General features: G+C 43.9%; 1 protein-coding gene across 6 annotated transcripts in view; it reads left to right on the top strand.

Moving 5' to 3' along the window:
* The first annotated feature begins 3,184 nt into the window (after positions 1-3,184).
* LOC138595602 (sickle tail protein homolog) overlaps positions 3,185-24,489 on the top strand; it is a 97,142-nt gene continuing 75,837 nt past the window's right edge. For all 6 annotated transcript variants that reach the window (XM_069666917.1, XM_069666920.1, XM_069666918.1 and 3 more), the window contains exon 1: positions 3,185-3,509. In XM_069666917.1, coding sequence (XP_069523018.1) covers positions 3,185-3,509 — 325 coding nt within the window. The remainder of the gene's footprint in view (positions 3,510-24,489) is intronic.

The raw sequence follows: 24,489 nt of genomic DNA, 5'->3' as shown, positions 1-24,489 counted from the left end.
CTTGTCTGAGATCAGTTCATGGGGAGGAAGTAATTTGTAACCTTCACCCCCCGTTTAATAATAACCCTGAGACAGAAAAGTCACTTAATTAGAGAAATACCACAGACGCACTCAGACAACTCTCACTGAGCCCACCACCCTCCTTCATATGGCCCCTCCCCTACACACTTATGAATCATAAGGAGCAAAGCCAGAACTTGTGGGATTTTTCTGCACCATCGTATTTCCATAACCGCCCATCCCACTGCTCCACAGCTCCTCAAACCCAAACTGCTGACTCCCTCCTCCCAAAAAAGTGAAACATTAGTCGTCGGCTCTTTGGCATTGGAAAGCATAATAGCCAGAGCGGTGGCTCAGACAGCTGTGGGTTGTCATTCAGGTCTTTATTGTCAGAGCCAGTTTCAGCTCCTCAGATAATCATCTTTCACACAAGTTCAAATACTTGTGGTTGTTTTTTTTTCCCACTTCTAGTTTGAAATGCAAACGAATCCCATGCCTGGATAGTGTGTCAACACTGAGGTTTGTGATTCGATACGTAGACGTACTTTATGATCTATCACATTGCACAAAATCGCAGCCTTAATTAGGAAACTCAAATTATATCCATCCCTAAATGCTATGTTGTTGAAAGCCTTTGAACCGAGTCCCCGTCGTTTTGTCTGCTGTACAGTTAGAACTGGCTTCGAGCCTGGGAGGCATCCAGTCCGCACAGAGGGCTTTCATTTTCTCCCAACGTACACACATGTGCACACGCACACACAAAAAGCCATGTAACCATAGAATGAGAGACTCACTCAATCACTGAAGCCTATATGCAGCTTGTGTTTTCCATGGTCAACCTTTTTTTAGGGTTTGACGTAATCCTCAGAACTCCGATGCTGTTCACATAGTAGCCAAACCGATGACGCACAAATATAATCTGGTGCAATTCATTTAATCTTATGGAAACGTCTCTATCGTCTTTGCTTTTCCTCTCTTTCAAAAATCCATCAGACATGCAGGGCTTCCCATGAGGTTCTTAGCCTCTCCGATTTTTGTCAGCAAACTGTTCATCGGCGAAGTATGTAGGTCAATCTGCTTTGCTCTTTATCTAAAGCCATACAGATACGTAGGAATATGATTAATATTTCATATCTATACAATCAGTGATTTGCTGTCAGGGGCGCTCGGAGGGGTTAGTCGTCTAAAAGGCAATCACAAGGAGAGAGAGAGGGTTGGTATGAGGAGGGATTGATCAAATCTTTTGGACCGAAAGTGCACATGTGAGTTCCTTTTTTGAACTCTAAATCCCTGTGTAAACTTCAGACATGCACGTCGGAGTGTAATCACGCCATGCACAAACAGAGTCGCAGATAAAACACGGAACCACGGGAGTTTAAACCGTGATGTTTTATGAGAAATCATCCCCGTATGAATCGAAGCCAGTGGTCCATTTACATGTGTTGCTCTTTTGTAACGTGTTGCCTGCCCCGGACACGGTTGATCCTTTTGCTCGGTGTAATCCATTTTCGGGTGTTTAGTCGGTAAGCACGCAAAGGCGTCCCTCCTGCGCTTTACAACGCATGTCCATTTTGCACGATTACACAAGTGTCACAGGTTTGATGCTCGAAATAGGGCGACCCGTCTGCATGGTTAATAATTAGGACAAGTTAAGAGGATGGTGGTTTACTGAAAATGTGATATCACAGCAAGAAAGAGCGTTCTCACTTCCGTTAAAACAACTCACAAAACTCTTTCTTTGTTGCTCCAAAGCTGCTGTTTTTATTGTCCTGTCTTTGTCTGCGCTACCAACAATGATTCATTCTTTATTGTGCTTGTCTGGCAATGAGAACCGTGTTCAGTAGAGGATATTTCTCCGGGTCGGACAAAGACAATGTTCCAAGCACTTTGTCAAAAGAGAAGAAATGTGTTTGCCTCGTAAAAAAAGTTTTTTTTAAAGGACAGAGGGTGAAGGGAAGAAAAGCTCTGATCTCTTCCGTGCTGCGTCTCTCTCAGCCAACTTCGGCTTTTTTTTTCTTGTCACAGCTGATGCCTTCGGTGCAGGAGATCAGAACAGCTCCACTGTGTGTCTCTTGTGTACACACACACACACACACACATGCTGTAACGCTCCCCTCCTTTGCACTCTTTAATTCTCTGTAAATTACAGCAGTGAATTTGGGGCTTGGTGTGTTGTGCGGTGCATTTCTTGCCTCTGGTAGCATGAACGTCTCGTCGCATGTGTGGAGTGCAGGCTGTTTGGACTAGTGGGACAAGAGACGGACTCAGAAAAAAGAGGAAAAGTAGGACGAGGTGAAGGCAGGGATTGTAGCAAAGTGTGGCTTTGAGCGTTCGGCGGATGACGTGAAGCGCTGCACACATCTGGAACAGCTTGAGCAGCTGCACCTGAAGACAAGGGCTCCTCCGCTAAGCCTCTGCCGGCACTTTCTCTTTCTCCCTCGTGCCCTTTTTTTTTCTTTTTTTCCCCCTCTTGCTGTCCCTAAATCTTCCCTCTCTTGTCCCCGCCTGCCGGAGCGCTGGAATTGTTACCCGCTGAGCATCAGCAAAGAGGAGCGAGTGAACCGGAGCGAAAAGGGAATAGGAGAGGAGAGAGGAGGCACAAGAGGACAGAAACATGGGAAGGAATTACAAGGCATGAGGTAGGAGAGAGAAGTTGACAACCATATTATGAGTGCAAGTGAAGGAGAGAGGGAGCAGGAAGATTTACAGAAAATGACAGGGATGGAGAAGGAGAGAGTGTGAAATACGGGGAGGAGAGGCAGAGGGGGGATTAAGAAGCCGGAATGCGCTGACACTGGAGACCTGAGTTTCTGTTTGCTTTTGGCACAGCACGTCCTGTCACTCTACAGGTTTATCTACACATACACCCTCTTCACCAGCACACACACTCGCTCACACACACTGTTTGCTTTGGAGGATGATCCCAGGAGGCCACGCCAGGAGAGAAGAACACCTTCCAAGGAGTTATTAACCCCCCACCCCTCACCCTTGGCTTCCCAAAAGTGCCCTCCCTCCCTTCCTCTGGCCCTATCAGCCTACCTGCACCAGTCACAACACGCTGGAGCTGCAGAGTCACAGAGTCACTCACAGAGAGCTCAGAAACCCTGGATTGCCCACGGGACACGGCAGCAGACACACTGGCTGAGAAAGACTGAGGAGCTTTTCTGATCCGCTGACCTGCAGGATGTCCAAAGCCTCCAGGCTAGCCCGCCCCCCCTCCATAGGGGCCGGATCCAAGCTTCCCTCGCCCAGGAAGGAATGCCCTGGCACGGCTGCCACGACAGGTCGAGCCCGGGTGGTGAGCGTGGGGGAGAAGCTAATGAGGGCAGGCAGCGATGGAGTCCTGAGCAGACAGAAGTCTTTGACTGCTGCTGTGCCACAGGACAAAGCACAGAGCCAGAACCCGGCTGAGACTCAGGGCCCCAAGCAGAGTCTAACTGATAAGGGTGAGAATGTGGAGATGGTCCATCCAAAGAGCAGGATCAGCGCACCTAAAGGATCTTTTCACAGTAAGTAATGCACCTAACTTCAACTTCTGAACATTACCTTGTCCTTAATGATCCTTCGGTCTACTTTTTTCTCACGAGAAACTTAATAGATCAAAGTTCAATTGTAAATCAAATGTCGCTTTTATTCCTAAACTTGGTTCTTGGATATCGTCCTCTTTCTACTTCCCATCGTCATTTAGTTGCCAGTTCATAATGCAGGGAAGTAGCCTTCTTCTGCTCGTTGTGGGTTCCCTGCAATGCAATCGATTGTTGTGTTGGGTCAGGTCTTTCAAGGGTTATCTTGGATCTTCTTCCTGCCCTGTGGCGAAGGACGGTATGCTCGTGTCAAACGTCTGCAATTAACAAGCATTTGGACCAAAAATGGTACTGAGTTAAAATATGCGAAGGCTCTGCTTGGGGATGTTGCTCCAGGTACCGGAAAAGTAGTTAAGACTCAACCTAGGAAGTTCTGTTCGAGTATCGCGCCCATTCTTTTGGTGGTTTATTGGCCACAAACAGCTGCTTTCCCGTTTGGACAGGATTTCAAACTTCTGGAAGTTTTTGCAGGACTGTTTGGCCGGAATAATGCCTTGCCTGAGGACGTTGCAAAAAACCTGATATAGCATTCCCCTCCATACCCCCCCATGCCTTGTGCGTCCAACACCCAACTCTGCCAATACATTGGTGTCACTGAAGTGAATTGGATGGCTTCATTTCTTGGCGCAGCGGTTTTGTCGGTGTGAACTCTCTCTGGCTTGCTAGAGAAAAGAGGAGTAACTGCTCATGTGATATCTGTCAGTACCCCGCTGCCTCTGTCCCTGTGGGGGGCAGATTAAGAAATGGGGGCAGAGGAGTTTAGGAAAGTGGCCTTATCGTTCCCTTTTGGCCTTCTCACCACATTCCCAACTCTGCAGGGCGCCGGCTCTCATGGTTCTGCCAGATCACCTCATTCTCTCAAAGGTAACTTGACCAAGACTGTAAGTGTGTTCTCTTTGAGTTTACTGTTAAGAGTTTGATTGACAGTCCAGACATTTCCCCCCCTATGTGTTGAAATGTTTCCTGTCAGCCGCTCTTGAATCACACTTGACTGTTCAGCTTGTACTCATAGACATCAGTGTGGAAGTGTAAGGGGGTTTAAGTGTGTAGATGTAAGGGGCTGAGTCAAGTGAGAGAGTGACAGAAGGAGGTCAGGAATGTGAGCAGGGCATGCTGGGAAATCAACAGGTCTCGAGCTGTGTCTGTGTGTGAATCCCTCCCTTCACTAAAGACAGGTTGTGGGTTACAAGGGGGCAGGTTTGTACTGGAAACCAGATGTTCACGTCTGTGTTGCTTCCAGTCGCTTCTTTACACCAATAATTGGTCTCTCTGCAGAGCTGATTCACTCCTCAAGGTCCTGGGTCAGTTTGCCTCCAGTTCATTTGGTCCTAAATGTTCCCTGAAACAACACATTGAGTGAAGCAGACGTCTAAAAAAAGTCTGAAACATGACCTAAAATCTTTATTGAAACAAACGTGTTCTTTTTAAAGACATGGGAAGTGATCAAACCCCTCTTTTTACAGTCTTCTTTTGTCTGTTCTCATGTCCTCCCTCGCTCATCACTTCTCTTGCTCACTTTCCTGTGTTGTCTTTGTCTTTCTTCTCCTGCACACTCGTCACTCGTGCCCCTCTCTGCGTCTTTCTGCTCTTCATTCATTTCTTTCCTCCTGTCGGGTTTGACAGCAGTTGAATCGGTTATTGAAAGATGCCAACGTCACCCGGCAACACACACACACACATATATATACGAACAAACTCACAAACGAGCATCAAAAAGAATAAATGAACTGTGTGTATTCTCGGCATTTCGCTTCTTTCCTACCGTGTGATTCAAGTGTGAGTTTGGAGAACGAGCACGCTTCTTGTTATGGACAGTAGCTTTGAAGTTCCATGTTAAAAAGGAAGAACTTCAACAGTCCTGTTTCTCTAGAAACTCGCTGTACGGTCTGGTTCTAAGGCCCTTTGATATGATACACTATTTTTACATGCCATGCGAGGTCTTCACTTCGGGGAGCTGCTGTTGGCTACATTGAGCCATGTGCTGCTTAAGTATTTGGAGTTTAATGAGACCAGCACAGTTAAAGAAGGCTAATTGGCAGCTCATTATAATCCAGAACCATTAATGGCTTGTATATCAACAAGGGAGGTAATCTTTGGGGTTCAGACCAGGTGTCTCCATCGTCCAACCTAAAGCCCCTCACAGGGCATGACGCCAGCTAAAGCACAGGCCCACAGGCTCGGACGGAGCTGATGCACACCGCGACTGGCAGACGATAAGTGCGTGTGACAGGTGACATTTCCACTGTGTGAAAGCTTCAGAGCTGACTGCTGCTTGCCAAAGGGCCCAATTTCAGTGTTAAAGTGGCAGCTTCCACCTCAAAAGTGAAATCCTTGTGACATTTTCTGTCCAGAGAGGATATAACACGAGTCTCAAGTGCAGGTTCAAGTTGAGCTTTCTTTTGATACCGTGTGACATTGCATCAAACCGCTGTGCAGCAACATTTCTGGCTGATTCTTCTAGGCATCCTTCATCCTGGATGCACATCCATATGTATATTTGTGAGGCAAAAGCGTGTCGATACCCAAACATCACACCCATATTTGTTTTCATCAGCCTACACCCTTTGAGAAGACTGTCAACATGATTTTAAAACCTGGCTGCAGGGATTTTTACCCATTCAGCAACAAGAGCATCACTGAAGTCCGTCTTTGATGTTGCCTGATAAGGACCTGACTCGCTTGAATCTTTCCGAAGATGTTGGATGAGGTTGAGGTCATGGCTCTGCGCAGCCAAGTCAGGTCCTTCCACCATGAACCTGGCTTTGTGAACAAGTCCAAAAGGTCACGCGGTGTCTTGTTTTTGTCTCTGCACGACTGATTAACTTTTCCTTGAACAGCAACTTCTGAGACAAAATAAGACGATGCTAAAAGCTTAAATGTAAATGCACTACAATGTCACCTAACATTTGCCCCCATTAAGCTACTGGTAAAACCAAACCAAGTAAGGTTGTGCTGGCACAACCCCAGGGTGTATTTAAGAGGAACAATGTGCTTTGTATCGTCTCTACAAAACTAAATAAGCTAACTTTAATGCTTTCATCATTTAAGAGCCAGATGTTAACATCAGACTATAAGAAAACTAACAGGGCGAGGCTAACTAGTTGATGAAAACATCTGGAAAGGTTGAGGACTTAACCTCTGGCACTCCTCTCAATCTTCGCTATCTCCAGACTCTCTTTGTGTCCAGATCAACTTGAAAGTATTTCACCTCGCGTGTAACCGTACGGGCCCTTTGATCCCGTTGCCCCGTCGCGCAGGGATTCGTTTTCGAGATGCTCTTGAGATAAAGTCACCGCTCAGATTTTTCGGATGACCTCATCTTGTGGGGATTGAGAAGGTGAGTCAATAAAAGGAGGAGAGAGTGTGCACGGGCAAACGCTCCCGTGTTGTGTTGGTTCTTGCCTGATTTGGTTTTGCAATATTTGTTACCACATCAGTATTTGCGGAGCTGCTTCAGCTTGTTGTGAAGGAATAATTAAGACATCGCTCCATTTATGCCTCCAGTGTATAAATGTACACGTGTTCTTTTAACTGTTGACATCATTGTTAACAGCATATGGATGTGAATCATCGCCCGAAGAAGCCTTACATGCTGCTGCACGCTCTCTCTATAGCTGATCAAACACTGCTCTTGAGTCGTCTGCATCTATGACAGACTTTTTCACAGATGCTGCCTTAGTCGTTTTGCGGGGGGGAAAAAAAGTTGAAGAAACAGCTTAGTGTAATGGGAATGAGTCGGAGGATTGGGATGTGATCACCCATTTCTTTGACATTGAAGTCAAGAGTAGGGATTACATTAATTGCAGCCTCTCGTGACTCTTTAAACCCCACCCGGTTGTCTCTCTGGTTTTTTTCTTCTTTGACAACTATCAGACACACTGCGACAGCGATTAAGATTACAAAATACTCTCCCTCAACAATAATTGACCCACTAAAATGGATATGTAGCTCGGATTCTTTGGGGAAATTCTTTTTGTGTACATATCTGTGAGTGGCTGACACCCTTTTTACGTTGCCAAAAAGGAATCTGAGAGAGTTCCTTTGTACTTTCTAGCCTTCCTTCTTCTTTAGTCCGTGAGTAGGGGGTTGATTTTAAGCTAACCCCGGCTCTTGCTTTGAATTGAGCAATCACAAACTTCCACTGTATGCATTCGCATGACTTACTTAACATTACGTCACGTTGTTCCTTTGTGTATGATTGAGAAAAAACCTTTAATTCTTTGCACCTGTTGCAAGAAAAAGGTGCCCGACTGTCCCAATCGTAAAGAAGTCAAATCGGTTTGTTCTTAAAAACTTTTGAAGCAACTTTTCCTTTAAATGCCACAAGGGAGACGTGACGGTGCATTGATGTTTTCTCAGCTGTGGGAGACAACTCACCTTTGTCTCGGGCTTGTCAATAAGTACCCGGTGACTGGAGAGAATCCACTGAGTCATTAAAGAGGAGTAGGTGAGTTAATGGTGTGTTCATGGACCTGGGGCTCTGTGTTCACAAAATGAGTGGATGTGACTCATCCCTCAAACACAAACAGACAATAATCGGGCCACTGAGCAAGAAGAAAGACCCTCGGTTATGTGACTACACATGAGTGTGTGTTGTAAATCCCCCTGTTGCGTCTAGTGTGTGTTTTTCTTTGGGGGCGTAGCTCGGGGCGATGTTGCTTCTTCCTGATTCCTAAAGGCTGTGCGGCTCTTAAAGAGAGACAGCAGAGGGGATTGGCATTGTCTGCATGTCAAGATTAAGGATAAAACAAAAGCCTTAATCTCTTTAAGCCCGCCCCGACTTCAAGTCCCAAGGTTTTCACTTGTTGGAGTCAACTGATGTCTCAATCTTTGTCATATTTACTTTCCAGTGTTGCCCTGTTGCTTTGGCTCCATTTCACAGCAAACGCCTTCAAAGCTAATACTGCAAATGTGGCATGAAATTCCTCCAAACCAGACATCTCACTTCCAGATTGTTTTTTTTTTCAATTTAATGTTATGCGCATGTGTGTGTGTGTGTGTGTTTTCAGGCCCAAAGCAGAAATGTGGTTAATTCACCCAACTGAGCGATGTAAGCGGATGCAAGGCCTCCCTCAGGGTTTCCTCTCAGAGACTTGACAGAGAAATCAATATCTCCACCTCCTCTCTTACACCCTTCTGACCTCCAGGCAGAAACAGGATGTGGTGCGGTGTGTGTGTGTCTGTGCCTTGGTCTGTTTTGTCTGTCTGCGTAGCCATGAATTCATGTGCACACAAATTGCTGTGTGCTAAATACTCGCACATATTTATCTCTGTGGTTCAGACAATGGAAACTGAAACTTCTATCACGTCTACATGTTGTTGCGGGGGAATTTATTTTTTCATTCATAACTTTCATTAGTATTAGATTTATATTTAGCTTTGAAGGCGGGACCCATCTGTGTTATTACATAATGCTGTGTTAATGTAGCATACCGATAAGGAGACTACCAGAGTTCAGTTCAAGGTTGAGTTGAAATTAAAGAAATAGTTAGATAAGTATGCTTGTTAGTTTTTATAAAGAGTTAGATGAAAGAATCCGTTCCACTCTCATGCTTTTGTGAGTTGAAACCAAGGGTTGATAACTTTAGCTAGCTAAAAGGCTAGCTAGAAGCAGGTGGAAAATAAGTCAGGCAGCAGCATTAAAAGTCGTGTTTTATCTTATTTTTTCACAAACAAACTAAACATGGAAGAAAACAAATAAAGTGTTATGTCCTCTAATCATTTTTAGTGACCTTACAATGATGGCAAGACTGTGAAGCTAAGGGCAGAAGACTGCTAGCTTAGGCTAGCATAAAGAACAGAAGCAGGAAGCTACAGCTAGCTTGGCTCTCCTCTGTTGTTCACTGTCAAACACAGTTATTAGAACATAAAGAGAAAAGAAACACCTTGTAGCCTACCTAGTTTTTATAACTTGTCCACAAGTTCTGATTTGTGTTGTAGGCTAACTGGTTCTTGAACAACAAGTGGCTAAGCTAAGGGACCTCCCTGAGTCTTATGGTGTTTTTTATTTTTACATTTCAGTTAGGGACATAATAAAAAAAAAGATTAGATAGAAGCTTAAGATGTTTTGTAAGATGTATTTTTAAACTTTTGACAAAGCTAGCTGCTTTCAGTCTTTATGCTACGCCATGCTAAGTGCCTCCTGCTCCAGCTCCACACTTAGCATACAGACATGTTAGTGATATTGTTCTTCTTATCAAAAGCTTGGCAAGAAAGAAAGTAAGTGTGTTTCCAAAATGTTTTAACCTTTTGGTTAAGCAATGTTGAAAATGAACCTAACATGTGGCTAACGGTGACAGCTGAATGTATGATTGTACAAATGTGGACCACATGATTCAAAATGAGGAAGTTTTCTCCTACTGTACGCTCCGTCAGCTGATGTCAGATGCTCGATTACCAGCATTGTTTTCATATTTCTGGCTCAAAACCAGAAAAGCAATTTGACATTCCTTTTTAGGAACTGGTTTCCTTCCTCGTATTGTCACTCTCTGAGAGGCTGCGGCCGTTTTTTCATAACCTCAAGCCACATGAGGCATGAAAGTGAAGCTGTGAAATCCTGGGTTGGAAAAGTTCATGACCTTATGACCTCTGGCTGACACTGTGTGGCTGCATGTCATCATATAAATCATATCTAAGCTAAGAATGAAAATAGAAATCAATCAGCAGCCTAAAAAATGTGTCCAGAGGTTTGAGTTAAACCACATTCTTTCTGTATTTGTTTAGTGTGTTACACTTTGTGTCGTCTGTTTAATAAATATAGAGTGATACGGCCCTTTTTGAAAAGTCATATCCCACATGAAAATTATAGTACAAGCCCTAACAGAGTTTTGAATTCTCTGACAGGGCTTTAAATAGAGATGTCAGGGCATTTCTCAGAGCAGTAGCTGAGGTTTATGGTCAGGAAAAGGAAGTTGGAGCAACACAAAACATGCCTCTGTTCATTGTTGAAGACAGAAAATCAGTCACTGTGTTTACTCCCTGGCTGATCCCTGAACTTTGTAAAGGGAAAAGAACATCCAAATTACACTGAAGTAATGTTTGGATTTCCTCGACTCTTTCCTGTTGTTGTGTGTGTGCTGCTCTCTTGCAACCGCAGCGTTTAGCGCCTCGAAAAAGTTCCACCAAAGTGACAGCAGACTGCGAGGTACCGTATCTGGCATGACAGTCACACAGCTCAGCAAACAGCCAGGATAGAAAAAGAAGCTTTCATTTCTTACAGTACTTGAAAGAGACGAATCTTCATCTGTGATCCAGCTACTAGACCGAACATGCAAGCGTACAAATAACAGCTTGCATCTGATACTTACTTTGAGGCCAATTTGTATCAAAAACCATGTTTCCGAGCCGTACTCCATCTGCAAGAGACGGATTCCTAAGCCAGCATCCTGCCTCTGAGTATCACTTTCCAGCCAGAGAAGCCTATTAAATTCTCAATGGCCTTTTTTTTAATGCCATGATGCAATTACATGCAGAAAATAAAAAGAGTGGAAATAAGTTCCAACAAGGCTGGATTGGAGTTTGTGGTTCCAACAGGAGCAACACATTACCCTTGTGTTTTAGCCGAGGCAGCGGCTCGTAAAGATTATTGATGTTGTTCACCATGTGATACGAGGGCTGAGCGGGACGAGGCGGCGTTAAATCTCACTGATGTATAGGCCTTTTCTCTCTCTCCGTCCTCTCTCTCCCTCTCTGTGTCTGTCCGAGGAGAGGGAGAGAGGAAGACGGATGAAGAAGAGAAATTAGAAAGTTTTTTCTTCTTCTTGGCTGCTTTTCTTTGTCGGTGTAGACTTGAAATTGCAGCGTTGAGAGCACACGTCAGACAGGTGCATGTATCAACCTGTATTTAATCACGGTGCAAGTGGAATGTGATATGAAAAACTGTTTACCCACAGTTTGTAGTTACCTGAATGGTTGTTATGGATGTTTTATAGACCCTTCTAACACTATCTGTTTCCCAGCAGCGTCTAAATGAGTCCTACATTATGCTCGACAAACCTCCTGCAAAGCATGGATAATAAAAGTTACAGTGAGTGAGCATCCCGTTTGGCGCTTGGCAGCTTCTCGTTTGAAAAATAGACACACAATATAAATTAAGCAGCAGCTCCTGCGAGGGGGAAGACGTCCCTCTCTTTTTCAGTGTCTGTCTAAATCTGAAACTGATAACTCAGGCATTCCCCTCCGTCGGAGAAGTGCGTCAACTCTGTCAGCGTTTGCTCAATGAAGAAATCTACACTGCTTTTATTTGCAAAGGCAAACTGTTCCACTTTCTCCACAGACTCAGGAGCCTGTGTTTGGTTTTGCTTTGATGAATGTTTGCCAGGCGTCAAGAAAGCTTACATAAGAGTATTATTAACCAACGAGTCAAAAGGTCTTTTCATTGCCAGCGTAACAGATTAAGAATTAAACTATTCTTAAGTATACTAAACCTCTGGTTCTAAAAGGTGCCTCAAAGGTCAGACTGTATTACACCAGATAGGAAAATGAGCCTTCCTAACTTTGTTAATTACCTCAGTAAACAATGGTTAATAATGGTACCATTAAGCATCTGTGTTTTAGGGCAGGGGTTCCCAAATTTATCAGCCCGTGACCCCACTGTCCCCGGAGCTGGTTAGGGCATTTAACGTTGGACACAGCTGCACACGTACACTAAAAGGACTATCCAACCACGTGCGTAGGAACAACAGCCACAACAGATGCTAAATAAGCTTTAATTTAATAAGCAGATGAGCTGTGTGCGTCTGTGTGCGTCTGCGTGTGCGTTAAGAGCAGCAGACATCCACATCGTTGTTGCAGCAGAGCAGGTCCATTCTGGGTTTAATTTTGGAGACTGTTACGACCCGGCTCAGTAGGGAAAGGAGTAACATAAAAACCAAGATTTGTAAGAGGATATTTACATAACAAAAGGGTCAAGTTTTAACAAACCAAAATACACCTCAGGGAGGATATAAAAAAAAAGCAAAAGCCAAGGAGATACTCAAAACAAAACTACTACAATAAAGACAAAACTTCGGTACAATATCTTAATCACAAATCACTCCTGAACTTAATAATCGAAACATAAGACTTTAACAAAAAGGTACGCCAGAGGCTGAAAGAGACTGGGCATGTATCACAACATGAACGAAGCTGCCGAGCACAGACAGAGTGGCGGTCTGGTCACATCAAATCCCAGCGCGCCGACTGGGGGACTAGCTGTCCTTTTGAAGATGTCCGCGAAGTGATTGAGGCCTCTGATTGGCTGGTCCGGACGCCAATCGCTCCAACCAGGAAGCTCCAACCTGGCAGTCAAAGAGGAGGGGAGCAAGAGCACACACAAAACGACACAATAACGGCAGCTGCCGTAACAGAGACGGACACTCGGAGTAAGTCAGTGCTGAGAAAGTCTTTTCGCATAAGTAAGTCGAGCCTCTCTGCTTTGTCTTTGCCTGGTATTAACCAACATTTGGAAGGCATCTCGCGACCCCCACTTTGGAAACCACTGTTTTAGGGCATGGACACCTGTGAGTACCCAACACAGCCTCTCATCAAGGATAGAGACGTAACAATTCCTTTCCAACCTCCAGTCCAAATATGGTCACGTCTGGCTCCAAAAAACACCAAGATGGCTTCTGCAAAAATGCTGCAACTGATGGCTCCACAAAGGAGCCACTTCTTTTATACAGACTGTGGTGTAATACATGGTATAGTACTGGATGTATCACTCCAAGGCAAGTCAGATCTAAATGTACAAACTTCTTCCCCCCCGCCCCAGTTCGGCCACGCCCCTGGGTCAGATCTGCTCCATTCTTGTCTCTGCCCCAATAAAGGCCCAAAGCCAAAGTAATCACATAAATTATAAATTAATTACAAGATAGAGAGTTCGACTGTACATCACGGTGCTTCAAATCAACCGCAAAGCAGCAGCACACAGAGTGCTTCTTCCTCCTACAGAGCTGATATCAGACTCTGCAGCAGGCAGGTAATAACTGTGTGCGCAGCCAAACTGTGACTACACCAAAAATAATTGAGTCAATTTTAAATGTGCCTCATTTGCCAGCAGAACAGAGAGACATTGTGCTGTAATTGTCGTGTGCCCAGCAGGGCCTGCATGTCGCAGTTAACATAATGGCTGTAAGATGCAGAGAACACCTTCGCAGTGTGCTGCAGCCATTAAGATCACCGTGACCCCTGTGCACGGAATTATAAATACCTGGTTGTGTGTGGGAGACAATTAAAGGGACAAAATTCACAAGACAGATTCCTGTTTGTGTAATTTCTCCCTCTATTTTATGTCTTACCCGGACGTTTTACTTCTGTTTAGCCTCTAATTCAACAGCTAATTGTGTTTTTTAACCTGTGTTTCCTAAATCAGGCTTCATTTGACCTTTTTAAAAGTACTGAAATCCATATCAGCAACTGAATTTAGGTATTTGAGCGCTTGTTCTTTAGGCCGACGTGTGCGTGTGATATGTGAAGGAGCAGAGAAAACAGAGATTGATTCCTGCTGCATTTCTTTGTGTACTTAAAGCAAGAAGAAACGAAACAGACTTCCTGTCTACGTCTCTCATCTTTAACCTTTGATAGTGAGCAGGTATCCTCACAACACTTAGGCCTTCTGCATCAGACAAAGTGTGGATACTTTCATTTGTAAGTTCAGTAGCTCTTTGCATGTAGCGCCCCCAGCTGTACAGCTAACAGGATTTCAGGTTGAACTCTTCATGTAGGTTTTTCTCCTCTCATGCGGCTTGTCAAAGAGTTTGATTTGACGTTTATTCATTTGATCCTTGCTCGCACAGCTTGTTCAATTACACTGTGACTAAAAACTTTTTTTGCCAAGTTCCTTTCCGCTCGAGCGTGAAACACTGAGACGGGTTTGACAGCCCTCCCTGTGCCTCTGAGCATCTCTGCTACATTCTTACAGCATTATACACTACGAAAAACTGAACCGGGGATCAAACGCACTCCTCCTCCCAAACCCTCTCTCGCTTAAATCCGGGGATTTTTTTCAAAAGAGGGGAATAATACGGTTTGGCTGTGTGATGAAGTCATTGGTAAGACATGCAAGCTTTCCAGCTGCAGCCAAAGCTATCAGGGGACTGACGCAGCATTTCAGCTTTAGCTGCAGGAGTGAGAAAGAGGGGGATTTCTGCTAAACGGATGCTAACAGCTGGAAGTTTAAGACTTCACAGAAGAGTAGGAACTTTGCGAAAAATTCCCAAACTGTTAGGTTTGCATCCTTACGCCAATACATCTCAAAAATTAAATAAAAAAGGTTGAATATGTTATCGGATTTGGAGCGGTGGAAGCTGCATCAGAGCTAATTTAATCGAGCGTTCAATCAAGTGACAGCGTAAAAACATTTTTGTCCGAGAAACATTTTAAATCAGATTATTTTTACTCAATTGTTTGCATCCATTATTTGCTCCGTTTCTCTGCTGCCATTGTCTCCTCGAATCACACTCAACCGAATAACCGTTCAGTCATGATCCTTCGCAGCCAATAGTCTAACGAGACGCCCAGCAGGAGAATGAAGATTGGTCGTGATAGGCATCAGAAAGTCTTATCTAACATCCCTTGTTATGTAATGTTTGATTCCTTATGACAAGGGGGACCAGAGAAGAAGACAATGTAAGGCAGAGCGGGCAGGACACACTCTTGCGTTATAAAACCGGCGGGGGAAACAAGGAGGGAAATCAAATATGATGGAAACGGGGGCATTGTGTATTTTTGGGATGGAATGAAAGCCGTGTAGTACTCCGTGATGTGATATGTTTCATCTGTGTCCCAGCTTGGCAGCGTCACAAGTTCACGAGTATATCAGCTCATGCACAGGTGTATACTAACCAGGAGAGATAATGTACGGGGGTTCCTGTGCGACGCTGTTTACACTGTTAGGACGTGCATCTGTCCCTGCAGGCTTGTTGTTTCCAGAGAACAGATGCTGAGCTGCTGCTGCTCTGATGGCGGCAGTGACCTGTGTGGCTCCCTGCAGACGGTCTGTCCAAACTGTGTAAGAGTATCCTGGAAGTTTGAGCTCCTCATACTGGCCAGGATCATTCTCTTCTCAAGGCTCAGAGGGGCAAAGGCACGTTTGTTATCTTCCTTTCTAACACGTCGTAAACGGCAAACATTGTTTGGTAAGATTAAGACACAAAGTCCTGGGTTGTTTTACCCATCTGTCGCTTCCTACATCCATCCCGAGCACATTTTGTTTTAGATTAGATAGGACAGCTGAAGAAACAGATAGAGGAACGAGACAGAAACAGGAAATGTGGGGAGTAGAGAGCGGGAGGTGACATGCACCAAATGATCTGCAGACCGGGAGTCGAACATGCGATCAGCGCGTCAAGGAATGTGGCCTCTGTACATGGGACGCCTGCTCTGCATGAGTTCGAGATAGAACATGATGAATTCTGTATTTGCCTGCACCACCTGACAAATAAGATACATCTTCATTAGCGCTTCTTATTCGTAGACGCACTTCCTTCCCTTCACCATTTCCGATACTTAGACTTGAGTATCGGCCGATAAGAACGACACCGACACAAGTGGGATGAAAAAATCTACATAATATTGTTAGAAAAACACTGATTGCTAACATATTGCTAGCTTTGGCTAGCATCACACTTTCTGCTATCTGCACTGTGTTGTTGTTTGTTACTGTGACATGATTATTCACCTGAAACCAGCTGATTTTTATGGTATTGGATTGGTGTGAATTGAAATTTTTTTTCAGCAATTTTGTTGAGTGAAACTGAAAGTGCTGTTGTTAACAGAACAACTCTAGCAGTAATAATATTGGCAATATAATGATAATAATACATTCAAAGACATGGAACTGAAATCAAAGGGATAATTTCTTTTATCCACACACCGTGAATATTCTGCCGTCTGCTACAGCTCTTTAAGCATGTCACCTTCTCTTTTAGCATGCCAAAGGAGCTTGTGATATTTCCACACTGCTCAGTCTTCTGTCGACCTCCGTCAGTCCATCCTTATCTGTAATTCTTAGCATCAAGTGTAGAGGAGCATTAGCCGTACGTTTTTCTTCCCTAAACGAATCGATTGAGGCTTATATAGCATCAACTGCCTGTGCTAGCGCTTCCAAGCTTTTAGCATTAGCATCTGCTTCTGAGTTAGCCATTGAGTTTCTCGGCGACCTCCTCTCTCTTTTGGAGGCCTGTGCGGCATTGTAGAGAGATTAACAGGTCCCTGTCGTGGTAGATGCGCCCCCCTCAAAGGGATAATTTAAAGTTACTTTAAACAGTTTGACTCTTATTTTGAAATTTGATGTGTTGCAGACGTCTTCATGTCACATTCTGACCACATGGAGTCTCAGAAATGCTGTAGATGTCATTTCTCCTCTCCCCCCTCTGCTCTCTCTCTCGGAGACTTTTATTGTGATAGGGACCAAATGTTTCCTCGCGCTGCATATTTCATAACGTATCTGTTTGCTGTTATTTGATCCCCTGAAATCCTTTGACAGGCAAACAGAGAGCGTGTCTCATATCAAGTCGAGAAGGGGGTGCTAAGTTGCTGATTGAAGCCCACAGTTCACTATGTGACAGCTGGCAGTTAATGCGATGTTGAAACAGCAAACATCAATTATTCATTGTTGAAACATTTTCCAGAGTAATAATAAAGGGCTTTTATCGATAGGCAAATGATGTCTCTTTAGGGCGGCTTTATCTACGAATTCCTCGCGGCATGTTTTGCATAATACATATTTTGAAAGCAGATGCAGCTCGCGTTAAAACCTGCATATGGAGAAAGCACAATTGTTGATATTTATTCTCACTTTACAGAAAGTAGCTGATAAATAATTTACCCTCATTATTCTTGCCCATTTTATTAACACCAACAATTCTTATATTGCACCGCAAGGCCCTAAAGTGCACTCATGGGTCAAACACAATTAAGCTTAATGCTTCGTAATACTCTAAACCTGATTAGGAATCACGTTTCTATGACAACTGAAACGGTTCCCGATTCCAAGGGCTGCAACAGTTTGAAAGTGTTGCGTGAAAGACGGGGAGGTCTGAGAGGCAGAGACGGAGTGATGGACAGATGTGGGACCAGGTGGGAGGGAGAGAGGAGTCTGACCTGACAGGTTCACTGCTTAAACCAAATCTAATGCTTGAATGGCACAGAGGGGCATGACATCAGGACACAGCTGTTAGGAGGTAGGAGTCAAACGAGAGAGGTAAACCGGCTCAAATCGAATAATTTGACCCAACTGGTTTAGTGTTATTTAAAATGTCGATATTTAATTACCACCACAGGAAATCCTTCAACACTGCAGCTAGAGATTGTTTGCTCGCGTCAAGCCTGGTGCCGAGAAATCATACGTTCATGGCGAGGAACACTGTGCGTCATCTTCGGTAGATGTTCTATTCTCGTCACCAGCTGCCAATTTACCTCGACTCTCCACAATTTTCTTCGGGTCAAAGTAACCTGAGAAAGGCTTTTTTTTTGTCAAGAGAAAAGCTATAGAACTAGTAAACCATTCATTCAGTATGATTTCTTACCTGTTCAGGGTCGTGCAGGGGGTCATTTGGCGAGAGGCGGAGTACTGACGCATAGAGACGGACAACCTTTCACGCTCACACTCAAACCTACAGGCAATTTTACAGTCACCAATGAACGAGCGTGTGTTTCAACTGTTGGAGGAAGCTGGTCTACCTGGAGAGAACCCACACATGCAAACATGCAAACTCCACACTGAAAGCCCCCCGAACCACATTCGAACCCGGAACCTTCTAGCTGTGAGGCGACAGCGCTAACTACTGAAGACCTAAAAGCTACATAAAGCTGCACGTGTTGATTCACAGTGGGACTGTCAGTACTAGCTTCTTTATCATGGTACGAGGTAATTGGTACGGTGTCCATCCATCCATCCATCCAACCATTATCAACACCGCTTATCCTGTTCAGAGTCCCAGGGCTGGAGCCTATCCCAGCTGTCATTGGTGAGAGGCGGGGTACACCCTGAACTGATCGCCAGTCAATCACAGGGCTGACACTTATACCCTTTCCACCAAAATAAAGTGTGTTTTTCAGACCCGCGTATAAATGCCGATTGTCTCTGTTCCCATTGCCAGTGAAGTATCCTCCTTTCGGTCTCTTTTCTGCTGCGTCACCGTCTGACGCCACAAACACGCCGGAGACAGGGTTAGTAAACAGTGAAGATGTTACGGTGGTTAGGTCCTTATTGTATCTATTACTCATTCATTCTGTTTATCAAACTCTGCGCCAAATTTGGAACGATGTTCGAGCGCACCCAGAAGTTACCGACGGAGCATAGCATCGCGTTTGAAAGGGGGCGGAGATTAGCGTGTCGACACTGGTTTTGTGTTCCCATCAATGCCGATCGGAGCCGAGTCATTTGACCCGGGTCCGAATGCCAATTGTAACCTTTCCCACTAAGCAAAAAAGCCAGGTGTTAGCGGATGTTAGTGGGTTTTTTGACCAGTGGGAAAGCAGCTATATAGAGATAGATAATCTTTCATGCTCACATTCACACCTACGGCCAATTTTAGAGTCACCAATGAACCTAACGAGCATGTCTTTGGACTGTGGGAGGAAGGGACCCGGAGGGAACCCGCGCGTGCATAAGGAGAACATGCAAACTCCACACAGAAAGGCTCTCTTTGTTCAAACCGTGACTCGAACTAGAAACCTTCTAGCTGTGAGGCGACAGCGCTAAAAAAATTTGCTTCTCTGCAACCATCCCAAGCCGATACATTCATAGGACTGTGAAAGCATGAACACAACACCCCATTGTTCCATTTTAGTAATTCCTGCCACTGTAAGAAATTATTTTACTTGTATAATAAGAGTAAAGAAATGTTAGCATTTAGACGTAAACATGATCACCCCCCAAGAAAAACAAGTTGCATTTGACCTTAGGCCAAGAAAGCATTCTCTGTGCATCATGCAACCTTCTCCTCTCCTGTAATCCCATTCTAGTAACTGACAACTTTACTCAAGGGCGTCCTGACAGTAACAGCAGCCCGTCTCTGATTTACTCAAAGTATCTTTTTACTGCTCCGTCTGTGATATTCAGATCCTTCCTGGCTCCCAGCCTCTGCTTTGTTATTCTCCGATACCTTCGCTGACCCCTGTCACGTCTCTTCCGATATTTCCGCCTGATATCAACGCTGATCAGCGCTGACCAGCCTTCACTACAGAAGGATGACGTAATCTGTCTAACCACATCTTCACGGATAACGTCACATGTGTGTGTGTGGGCCCATCCAGAGACGGAGAGAGCAACAGTCAGACAGACAGGCAGGCGGGCGGGCGGGCGGACAGAAACACAGTCATGTGACCCCTCTGACCCTCTGTGCTGTGTTCTCTGCGAGTTATGTCTCATTGTTCCTTTCTGTCAATGTTGCAGGCGGCCTCGTAGTGCCACACTCGCCTCTCCGACGCCCATGTGATCTCACACCTCTCACATCACATTCTCATTACTTCAGGCTGTTATTAATTTATTTAATCAATGGCTGTTTAACGTCTCCTCCCCTGTCATCCGTAATGGCAGGCAGATTCACCGAGCTGCTACATCAAGTTAGGTGTCGTTGCGGACTCAGATGTGTCAGTGATGGTGCATCATTTGCATAACGTAGGATTTCTTTTTCATGCACTTTTGGAGTGTTTGACGCTGACTCAGAGATCGCACTGGACCAGTGGCGCCATCGTGGCCATCGGCTACACTCTCCAGCCTCCCCCTTGAAAATTATGAGGCTGGCTTTGAAATCGAGGGCAGCAGCTCACCGGGGCTTTGGATGATGTGAGGCTAAATGTATGTAAAAGGCAGTTTGGTCCAGGGGCTAGAGTGGGATCTAGGTGGGCTGCAGCCAAGGCCTTTGGTGCTTCTTACATTTATTTATTTTACTTGCTGTGTCTCTTTGATATAAAGATGCCACGTGAATCAGATTCTAACGTGGGCCACTAACGTCAGGGTACTGAAGAGAAAACTCTGCAGGATTACCTAACCTTTTTCACTTCATTATAAATGCATACAAACTATTTCGCTATTATATTTATAAAAAGTACTTATTATCCTCTTAACATTTGTAGGTGCCGGTTATATACAGTATATAATAGCATCTTTAGCCTCTGTGACAGCTGAGCACTCTCCATCTGTTAATGAAGGCTACAAGATTTGAGTGAATGTTCTGGAAAAATATCAAGTGGACCTGCAGATAGAGATTTTTATTGTTTTTATCATCCTTTAAACTCAATATAAATTGTTATTACATGGTTTCTAACACTTAAAACTGTTATTAATCATGTGTTAAATGTTAAAAATAGTTATGGATGCGTCATTAATTCATGTTTTATTATTGATAAATACATTTAATTGTTCCTATATGTGCTTCTGACTATATTAACTCTTAATAAATGCATAAAAGGGAATCAAAGTGTTCAAAAAGTGGAGCCTATTTTAGCTGTTAGCATTGTTTAACAATGTGTGATACCTGGAGAATATCGGCAGGTGTAACCATATATCTAACAGAAGCATATTGCTGCCACGCCGGAATAAAACTAATTGTTATAACGTGATAGCTTACTTTGTTGTAACTTGAAACTTATCACGTTGGTCTCCAGCGGAGTTGAACTCCCCATGAGAGGTACTTCGGGTGTAAACTGGCACCTGGCATCCATAGACCCTGAACAGTAAAGTAGCAGCTTATTAATCTTTGGCGCTAAATTTTAGGACTCAAAAAGATGTATCTCCAGAAGTCATTGTAAAAGTAGAAACATAACTGTTATAACAAAGCCCAATGAAGCCCCGCCTTTGACCGGAGAGATAGCCAATCATAGTTCTTGGGGTAGCACCTGGGGTCACCCCCTGGAAACGCTGCTGCTTCAGCTGATCAGTGAGAAACGTCGCAACCTTCACATCGCTCTGTAAAACCCTGTGCATTTTAAAGTCCTTTAAAGTGTACGCTTACTTATCACAAGATCATCCACCGTGCTCAATAACAGCAGAATCTCGCCATATAGGTTTTATGTTATAACATGATACTGATCCTTTTTTTTATTTCAGTGTGGCAGCGATACACTTCATAATAACTGGATAAAATGTCTATAAAAGTGTGTCTTTTCCTCAGATATCTTAATAATATCTGCCATATTTGAATGTTTTATTTTGTGCATTCAGCAGCATGTCCCCGAAGACATTTCTGCTTTATCCAAAAACAATGAGAAATAAACTAGATGACAAGTTGTCATTAGAAAACAGATTTCTTTTGTCCCAGGCATTGACTCATCTGTCTGTATTTCACATGTGCATATTTTACACACATACTTTTTGAAGCTGTCTTTGAGACCATGACTCTCCTGAATCTCTCCTCCTGAATCTGCTGACATTCGTGTCACTGAAAGCAAAGTGCCTGTCATCTCACTCCCTTTGCTCGAGACGCATAATACATGCACAGTCGACTTCAGTCTCTTCCAAGACGCACAGGTGGCTCATTCACCGTTTGACTGCGGAGTTCTTCAATAGCAGCCTGGCACATCACGCTGCGGCTGCACGCTGAATAGCTTCAGGTGTAATCCTCACCTGCTCTCTCTCTGTTAAATCCCGGCTGTTTTGATTTATTTCGTCTCCCCTCTCCTTTTGTTTGGATCTCTTTTCAGCAACAGAGGATTTAGCACTAAGGGATTAGAAGTGAGATCTGTTTACATTGTTCATGCAGAAAAAAGCAAAGTCAAGTCGTCCCTTTTCACGTGGCATCACGTGCACAAAATGCATCCATGAGCACATACAGTTTCACACACTTATATCGCCCTGTTTGCACTTCCTTGCACCTGCCTCCTGTTATTTCCTCCATAATGGACTCTTTGCTCTGAGTCAACATCTCTTTCTCCTTCTTTACCGCGTCATTAAAGCGGCATAAGAAATAGATGCTCACGCACAAAGCCTCCGTGCTGACACACCTGAGCCACAGCGGGAGCGACAGAGCACATTTTCTCTTTTCATGTTGCTGCTGCTTTGTAGTAACTGCTGCTTTGAAGTGTCGCTGTTTTGTGCATCTGAGCCCCCCTAAACAATAACCCGCAGTAGTGAACGTCCAGGTCGCGTCTGTCAGTTTGGGGTTTTCTGTGCTTGTGTGCACAAGAAATGGGGTCTGCGTGGGGAGAGCGGCCTCAACGCTCCGACACATGGTGCCCAGACTAAACATCTAGATTCGTTTCCTGAGTCCGACCTGGCACAGAGGCAACACAAATCTGCACGAGTGGTTTGATGGCTTGACTGAAGGAATCACATTCAGAGAAGAGATGTGTAGCTTTGAGTCTTTCACAGTAGCGCCAGTTTAATGAGAACTGTATTAGCATTAGCACTTTTTAGCTTTGTCGCTAAAAAGGAGGGAGCAAATAAAACCCTGTAATGGCATGTGGACTCCCACAGAAAGCCTGCATTACAAACTACGTGAAAGATTGTGCTATTTAGCATTAATGGAGAGCGCAATAAAAGATGTTGCATTATGGGAAATGTAGGATCCAGTCCTTTTTGAGGAATTTACTCATTGCTGGTGCCAAATATCAGGATATCTAAGCTTCCACTGCTTCAATTTGGACGATTTTGTTTCTTTTTGAGTCTACAGACTTTATAGAAGTGCAATGCTAAATCACAGTTTTTTCAGGGCCGATACCGATTATTAGTAGTCAAGGAGGCCGATAACCGATATTTGGAGCCGATATTCATTTGCAGTAAAAGTGAAAATATTGGCGTCAAAATTTTGAATAATACAAACTCCAACACTTAACTTTGTTTAAATGCCTTTAAGCATATGTTTATTAAACAAACAAACAAAAAGCGCAGGGAGTTCCCAGGGTCAGCAGCAAATAAATAAATAACTTCCTGAAGTTTTATAAAGTAAATAAAACAAAGTTAAATAAAATTTGCAAAGAAATGAACTCTTATCGGCCGTCAGATTTATAAAAATAAATAAATAAATAAATAAAAAGGCCGATGCCGATATGCGTCAAAATGCCGAATATCGGCCCGGATAATCGGTCTATCCCTACTCTATTTAGGGTTTCTACATAGAAACATAGAATCTGTAGGCAGGGATGTGGATTTTAGGGCTGACAAGTGTTCTGGTTTCTGTTTGTACTACACTTGTAGCCTGAGTACTATTGACCAATCACGTAGCAGCAGGCTGCGACGTATGCAGGAAAAACTGTCCATGAGGAGAGCAAAAGCAGGCGGAACGTATCCCATCAGCGTGATCTGATGACGATTGATCTTCTTATTAATCTCTATAAACAGACATCTGCATGCTAACAGCTAACAATCTGTTAGATCTAAAATTGAACTCAAGATAAATTCCCTTGCCGTTCAGCATTTGATTTTCCCAACTTCCTCGAATGCATCAGAAATAAACGATCCGACCTCCGTTCAGCAAACGAGCATTTTAAAAGTATTTTTTTCCTCTTGAGGACCTGACAAAGCTTCATTTTTACTTTTTACAAATCTTCATCATGGTGTTGTAATTTGTTAATCAAAGTAAATCACAAGAAAAACGGTTTCTTTTTCTGTAAACAATGCAGCACGCTGATAAGGAAGTCTTGCCTGGAAGTCGTTTATGCTAACCGCTGGCTACACGCCCGGCATGTTTACCATTGTCCCCAGAGGTTATATCGTTGTCAGACTGTAGCCGATGGGATCCGAGATTGCTTCCAGATTATCTTATTTAGGAGAGAATTTTAACATCCATTAGTTCAATGTTGACCGGCCAGTTTTTGTTGTGCATTTTGGGATTATTCAGATGTTTTTGTTCTCTCTTTTTTGGTTTTACCTCCAAAATAAAAGATTCAGAAGAACTGTTTGCTTAAAACCTGATGAGCAGTCCGTTCCTTTAAGCCTATCCTCTTCCTTTCAAGGAGAAAATGCTAGCATTTCAATCCAATG

Source organism: Semicossyphus pulcher, unplaced genomic scaffold (assembly GCF_022749685.1).
Source record: "Semicossyphus pulcher isolate SPU_LCO1_2020_fin unplaced genomic scaffold, fSemPul1.0.p SCAF_18, whole genome shotgun sequence".
NCBI classification, from domain to species: Eukaryota; Metazoa; Chordata; class Actinopteri; order Labriformes; family Labridae; genus Semicossyphus; species Semicossyphus pulcher.
This window is presented reverse-complemented; position numbering and strand designations above follow the sequence as displayed.